This window comes from Alligator sinensis, unplaced genomic scaffold (assembly GCF_000455745.1).
Source record: "Alligator sinensis unplaced genomic scaffold, ASM45574v1 scaffold172_1, whole genome shotgun sequence".
NCBI classification, from domain to species: domain Eukaryota; kingdom Metazoa; phylum Chordata; order Crocodylia; family Alligatoridae; genus Alligator; species Alligator sinensis.
In genome coordinates this window covers 1,539,212-1,546,682 of record NW_005842168.1, presented here as the reverse complement: position 1 = coordinate 1,546,682, position 7,471 = coordinate 1,539,212, and the positions used below count along the sequence as shown (strand labels likewise).

Sequence of the window (7,471 nt, the reverse complement as noted above, 5' to 3'; positions counted from 1 at the left end):
AAAAGCCTTTCATGGAAGTGCTGCAGTCATTCTTCAGGCCTTAACTGCAACTCTGGTTACAGCAGTAGGTTTGCTCTACGCCTGTCTGTCTAGTTTATACAGATGTCATACATGTGACAGGTTGTTTCTCTATGAAACTTTTAAGATGACTTGCTGCCGTTCCAGGTACGCAGACCTTGTCTATATTTGGCTGCTTGACAGTGCTGGAGATGGACCATGTGTGGCTTAGGATGGCTCTGAACTACACTTTGGAGAAGGTTGGCCACCCCAGAGTTTGTACTCACGCTAGCTCTCCTGCCCTGTCTGGGTAGACAAAGAAGAGCGAGCTATGCTCCAAACTTTTTTTTCCAGACCAGCCTGACAGCCTGTTCCAGCCTGGAGCGCACTCTGTCAAATAGCTCCTGTGAGTCTTCCTGCAACCTTCATCTGGTGCTTAATAACCAGACCATCTCCCCCGCTTTGAAACGCTGGCGGGTTCTGTTCTTTCTGCTCACTATTCTGACCCAGGGACCTCCAAATTCTGGCTTGTTCTCTGGTCCTGTCTTCCTAAAGGAGAAGGCACAGCTTCACTCAGCTTCTCTCAAATGTAGTATCCAGAGCCCCTTCCCTTACCTGGGTAACTCTCAGGGCCCCTCTAGACGTTCAGGTAACGGTGTGATGGGATCTGATGTTCAAATCACACAATTGTGCCTCCTGCCATGTCACACGTACATGGCAGGAGGCTCGACTGTGGGATGCAGCATCAGATCCAAACATACCTTAGTGCTGGTACAGGGGGAGACCCGGGCTCCCCATCCCAGGCTCCCCCTGCACTGGCAAGTAGCAAACTCCCATAGCTGCAAGTCCCGCAGCTGACAGGACACTTGGCCATGGCAGCACCCCATATCCCAGCACCTGTGGGACTCGGAGCCACAGCAGCACTTGGCACACCCCCCATGGATGACAGGGCTCCCAGCCACGGGGGCACAGGCAACATGTGCAAATTGAAACTGGATAGGAACCAGCTATAAAGTTATTACACATTTTCCAGCTCTAACTATAGCTGGATGGGCCTTTTTATGGTATAATAGATACCTTGCAGGTGTAGCCAGTCCAAATGATTGTGGAATGAACCAATTAACTGCATGATACATGTAACATGTAGAGAGGGCCTCAGAGGCAATAATCCTGGAAGATGGGCACCATTTCTATCCTAAGCGCATATAAAGGTTTTTTGGCCTGCAGACAGAAGGGTTGGGAAGGAACACTGTATCTATGTAGAGAGATGATGGTTTAAATGCACAGGAGTCATTGCCATCCGATCCCGCAGAGGACCAGAAACAAGTGAAGCACCTTAGCTTGGATGGGATGGACTCTCAGTGGTAAGATGATCAGATTTCTGGGCAAATACTGCTGGCACTGAGATCCTGGCTATGCCAAGTAGTGCTAACATTGCTGTTAGTGAGCAAATATACTCCTGAAACGTGTGTGAGATTGCCAGCTGCACGTACCTCCAGCCTAGTCCTACCAGTTAAAATCCTAACCCAGTCTCTGCCCTGTGCTGTGACTCAATGCTTTCTTGCCCATTTCCCATTCACAGGCCGCCGTGCCCGAGCATTTGGAAATCCAGGCCCTGCTTGAACGGGGTTTGAAAAAGCAACATTTCAAAGCAGGTTAGAGCGTGTCTAAGTGAAGGTGATGGCAGTGCTTCAGAGTGGCTAAGCTAGATCCACCACTTATCAGACAGGAGGAAGCTTAGAGGATCACCGTTCTAAAGCTTGCCTCTGTAAGTGTCCCCATGCTGGGCTCTGTGGGGTGACTATTTCCACGCAGAGTCACCGTATCTAGGTGCCAAGGCTATGCACCTAGCTATTGGAAGGAAGTGGTTAAGAGCCCAATGGATGTGGTTTTCAGCTCACCACTGCAGGTTTTTATCCAGGTGGACATATGAGATAACAAAGTACAGACTGCTTTCAGAAGTCATACCCTGCTGTGCACAGAAATTCCCTTGATTCTGAACCTTGAAAACACTCCATCCCCTGCTAAATTTGGGGACTGACCCAGGGAGTTAGTAAAACGTGTAACTTTGGGCTAGAAACTATTCACCTCTTTGTATCTGGGTCCAGGCAGCTGCATCAAAGGCAGAACGCATAAGCAACTGGCAAAATTGGGTAAGAAAGTATGGCTCAGAGGCCAATTATGGCAGCAGCAGCAACCAGGGTAGGCACTTCATTATGCCCAGCACCGCATTCCAAAACTTGTAACTTAGAGGCAATCAATACAGATGGGAGGGCATATTATGTTCATTCTGTAGAGAACTGAGGCAGAGAATAGGGGAGCTGAAGCTGCCCCCTGGCAACCTGCTCTGGTGGATATAGACTCTGCCCCATTCTTATAATTTAGACCAGGCATTGCCAACCTGAGGCAAAAATGCCACAAATGGCACAGGCAGCCTCTGTGGGTAGCCTGTGGCAGGCGCACAGCACAGTGGCAGGGTCAAGGTTAAAGCAGAGCAGCAGCTAGGACATTTGGAGGGTGCAGGGCTAGTTCATAGCATACCTGCCAAAAAAGGCTGGCCCCCCATTGTCCTAGCCTACACAGACAAAGTTACCACCAGCCCACAGCTAGAAGGATATGGGATTCTTATCCACCTGTACAGTAAGTGCTGGATCAATTTAATTTCATTGTCCATTTACATGCTAATTTATCCCAGAAGAGTTGCAAAGCCTGAAATAATTACAAATGAAGTGTTAATGCAGCTTTGGGCAGAGCACTGAAGTATGCAGAAATATACAGAAATCCTTAGCATACTACCTGTGCTCCATTTACCAAATGTAATGAGTAATTTAAATTCAGAACTGCAGAAATTAAAAAAGCAAAAAACACCTACCCCTCAGATGAGGGAGACCTGATTCTTGAAAAATCCATCAGTTGCTACATCAGCCTTTCCCCCACTCTGGTCCCCACTGTAGGGTGGATTAATTTGCCACATGAAGCCATACTCATCAGGTGAAAGTCTGAGCCTTTCTCCTTGCTCAGTTCTGCTGCACTGGAGGTGCCACTTAACCAGCTCCATATTCTGCCATTTTTATTTCACTGACCAACCCAACCGCTTTAAGTCTTCCACCGCTGCCTTGCATTGAAATATGGCTGCCACTCATCCCCCTGCTGCCCAGATTTGATAGTGATGTGTTTACACTGTTTAGCTAAGACCAGTCTACTGATTCATATTTTGTAAAATTATAGAGGACATGCAAATACCAACTGAGCACTAATAACCTGGTCTGCTTTTTATGCAAGAACACCTCTCTCATCTCTACTCATTTTAGCTGATCTAGGGTTCTGTCTTCAAAGCAAAGAACCTGCCCTTGAGGCAAGGGTAGACTGAAAAAGTTTCTCTGTTCCTCTGCTGAAACTCTTCTGGCACCAAACTTCTGCACTGCTTTGCAAAGGCTTACAGGTCTCTTACTAGTAACTTGAGTCCTGAACAAATGCAGTGCTTTGGCTCTGAAGGAACTCCAAGGTTGCAGGTAATATTCTAACTATGGCTAAAAAGGAGCCAGGCACTCACCTATCCAAATAAATAAATAAAATCAATGTAGGATTATGAAGGGCCCTTATCCTATGAGACTGCAAACTTTATAGACTGGGTTTTGTACATCATACAGCTACTCCTTGCTTAATGTCATAGTTACGTTCTTGAAAAATGCGACTAAGCAAAACAATGTTAAGCGAATCCAACTACATCACAGTAGTTACCTAACTAGCAGGTGGTGGCCAAATGTTACAACTGAACATTGCGCGACTTTAAACAAGTGTTCTCTAATACAGCAGCAGCGTAATAATGAAACGACGTTAACTGGGATGATGTTAAGTGAGGAGTACCTGTACATTATGTAATTAGAAGCTGTTTTCTACCTTTGCAGAAGGAGTCGTCAACCTGAGGGCCGAGCGCCAGATCCAGCCTGCCAGTCAATCTCATCTGGCCTGCAAAGCAGAGATTTGGTGGCAGGGGAATTGACAGAGGCCCAGCTTCAGGCCGTCTCTTATTTGGCCGACTGCTCCTACAAGGTCGCTGAGCCACGCTTTCAGGTCCAGCATCTCTTTCAAAACAAATTCTGTGCACAGGTGCTGGCCTACATGGGTCTCTGCTACTGCAAACAATAACCAAGAAACCATTCATTGTTTTTCACATTCCCTCTAGGCGGCCGGGGGAAAGTGGAGAGGAAGCATTTTGGCAGCTGGCTTCACTAACTTACTGCACGTGTACGGAATGGTGTGAAGTTACAGGTAAGTAACTGAAAAGGGGGCGTTTCTGTCTGCACCACTTGCTACAAAATCTTTATTTATAAACAAACAAACATTGTTTAAGTCCTTAAATTATTCAAGGTATATTATGTCACTTGCTTCACTACATGATCTTCTGATGAAAGAGTAAATGGCAGGTAAACTTGAAGGATTTTTGGCTTGACTAGGATTTTATACTGCTCCATGTAAATAGAGTGCCAGAAACTTCTTGAATGTGTTTGGTTCATAGCCATGTATTCCAGCAGGCACCTGCAGAGAAAAGACTTGGTTACTGAGTTTGCAGTAAACAGAGTAGAAAAATAACAAATTTAAATATGCGTGAATTCCACTTTAAATCTGGTAGCATGGGAAACATGCTGAGATGGCTTGTGGGTATAATTTCACTGGCATTCATCTCAAGTGGTATGAAGTCCCCATCCATCAGAGTGTTTTAGTCAAAGTGGACTCAACAGAACTATACTTTTTATTTACTTTATATTAATGCTGACAGTTGTAACTTCAGTGAAATAACTGTGTGTGCAAGCAACTTGATCTTCAATAAGCACATCATAAAACTCTGCATCTATGTAAGATGTTTACATGATATAGCTTATAATATGCTTGTTAAGTAGTTTAATAAACCATACAACGCACAAACAGTACTGACAGCCATCCACCAGAAGACAAGAGACTTAGTATTCTATATGAATTCTCCATAAATAGAGGGAAGTTGTTGGCCTGTCTCAAACAAGTGACTCTGATAGTTGTTATCTGTGCCAGCTCCCAAATCTCAAATATACGTAGAGGGGTAGAATTTCTGTGAACTCCGATTCTGTGAAACTAGCTCTCTGTCCTGTCAACTCACCGTAACAACTTTCTTCTTGATAGTAGGAATACGCTGGGCATATGTATACATCAACTGATCAGAGTCAATCCAGACTAGGTTTTTAACACCATCGTTAGAGGCGAACTCTGTTGTATTTAACTGGAATACCAAGAATTGGAAAACGCGACCATCTGTGCCAATGCTTTGCACTACTATTGGTTGTTCTAAAACCCTGGGCTCATCCTAAGAGAAGCAGGGGGGGGGGGGGAAAAAAGCCAGTTACAACAAATTCCATGAGAAGATGCAGAATCAGCAGTTACCATTTGGGTTTAAGCCAGGCGTTTAATAAAGGTATTACCTTGCCCAGAAAGCTACCCTAGTCAAACAAGTTTTGAATGTAGATTTTGTATCTTAATTAAAATAATGTCTCCTTCAAATGGCATTAGAATATAGATGTAAACAACACATCTCAGCATACTCGTTTCTTATTCATGCCTGCAAGTTGCTTCAACTGATTTCTACCTACTGCTAGTCCAATTTTAATCATCTTCATAAACACATTAAAATAATTGCTATTGGCATAACGAGGTGGCTTTCTGATTTGGTGAACTGCTTGGATAGCTAAACACATCTTTAAAGATTACCTATAAAACTCTGAAGTCCTTGGATAGGTGACATCAGGGCAGAGTTTAAGATATGGTGACAAGGAACCATTAATGGCATTGCAAGTCTCTTGCTTATTAGGTCACCGGTTCAAATTCAACCTAGGTCAACTGTGACTGAAAATTATTACCATCTAGTGGAACCTACGGAGTGAGCCAGAAATCTCAAATGTAAAGCTGCCCCAAGAGCAGGTCCAGGCTACCTGCAGATAGATTCTTAAAGATTTCAGGTAGGAGGACAAAAAGTAACAATACCCCACTCCTACCAGCACTGATAATTCTTGGGTAAGGGCAAGACTTATTGGGGGAAGGTCCCATCACCGTCTTTACTGAAGACCAGCCTCTAATATCTTCTGTCTTCGTACAGAGTAAAACTGCATGGAATTCAATAATTCCATCTCCTGGGCCAATTATGAGACCATTACACCATTTCTCAATTTTGGAAGAGATGGGGAAGAGTTATTATTGAAAGCAAACTCATTGCTGTTGGTGTGCAAGATGACTGACTTCAACCATTGACTGACAACTCAGCACAGTGACCTCTGTGAAAGTAGTGAAACCCGACTTGTTAACAGCAGCCACTTAAAATACGTACCCCATACAGAAGCCTGGCCTTTGCTAATGCATTGCCAAAAGCAAACATCAACATTTTAGCCCGGAGCGGTTCTGGTCTAAAGCGAAGAGGACGAAGGTTGTTTGATTCCATAAAGTACAAAGTGTGAGGGTGAGGATAAGGATAATCCTTCCTAAAACCTAAATTGTAGACAACCACATGAGATACAGATAGTGTTAGGTATAATCTTAGCCCATATTAACTTTCAATCTTCAGAAACTGCTAGTGTAACTTGGATGAATTAAAGTTTTCCCCTACAGCATGAAAAGTCTAAGAACCTGACTACCCCTGAAAGACGGATGGTTATTTATATTTGTGCATCCTACAACCATCTTCCCCATTTCCTTACACCACATACGAACAGAAAGCAGAGTGCTGCCAGTTAAGCTGATGTAAAACCATTACATAATTGATAAGCAAATTGTACCTGTATCATTTTTTTCTTCATATACATTAACATCCTGCAGATCAACTGTAGGCAAGATGGGATAGAAGGTCTCAAGAGTGTCGTTTTCAGTGGCTAATATTTCATCTTTGGAGGCTACTGGCTGTATTGGATTCATGGCATTCAAAAGCACTCCATTCAAGCCGCGAACCTGAAGAAGAACAGATTCTGTAAAGAAGGAACAGCATTCAGAACAGTAGCCACATATAGTACAAGTCATTAAATTACACATAAAACTAGCTAAAACAGGGGAAGGCAACCCTGGGACAGCTACCAGAATGTAGCATGCAAAGGCATTTTGCTTGGCATGTGTACCTCGGGGAGCATGGTGGGAAAGGGGCCAGGGCTGTGCTGCCACAAAGATTGCCATCCATTCCTGACACACCAACACTTTAAGTCAACGTTGAGGGTGTTTTTGGCTCTGCCCAAAAATGCTGCCAAACCTGAGCTAAAGAAACTTCCGGTTTTATTTAGGTCATTAATGCACACGAACTCCACAATAAAACATTAGTTTTTATTCTTTACTACTTTAGTGATTTTACCACAAAGAGACATCCAAAGCAAAAAGTTCCTAAAGCTTCAGTTCTGAAAGGTTTCAAACACTATCCAGTGGTCAGCCAAGGGCTTGATTTTTCCATAGAGATCCATGAGGGACAAGA

The 7,471-nt window shown here is 43.9% G+C and overlaps 1 protein-coding gene across 1 annotated transcript in view; it reads right to left on the bottom strand.

Annotated features, from left to right (window-relative positions):
- Positions 1-4,295: 4,295 nt before the first annotated feature.
- Positions 4,296-7,471, bottom strand: part of MRPL37 (mitochondrial ribosomal protein L37) — a gene marked incomplete at its 5' end in the record, with an annotated part of 5,156 nt that continues 1,980 nt past the window's right edge. The window contains 4 exons of the mRNA XM_025206671.1: positions 4,296-4,536; positions 5,132-5,335; positions 6,350-6,507; positions 6,795-6,980. Coding sequence (XP_025062456.1) covers positions 4,459-4,536; positions 5,132-5,335; positions 6,350-6,507; positions 6,795-6,980 — 626 coding nt within the window. The remainder of the gene's footprint in view (positions 4,537-5,131; positions 5,336-6,349; positions 6,508-6,794; positions 6,981-7,471) is intronic.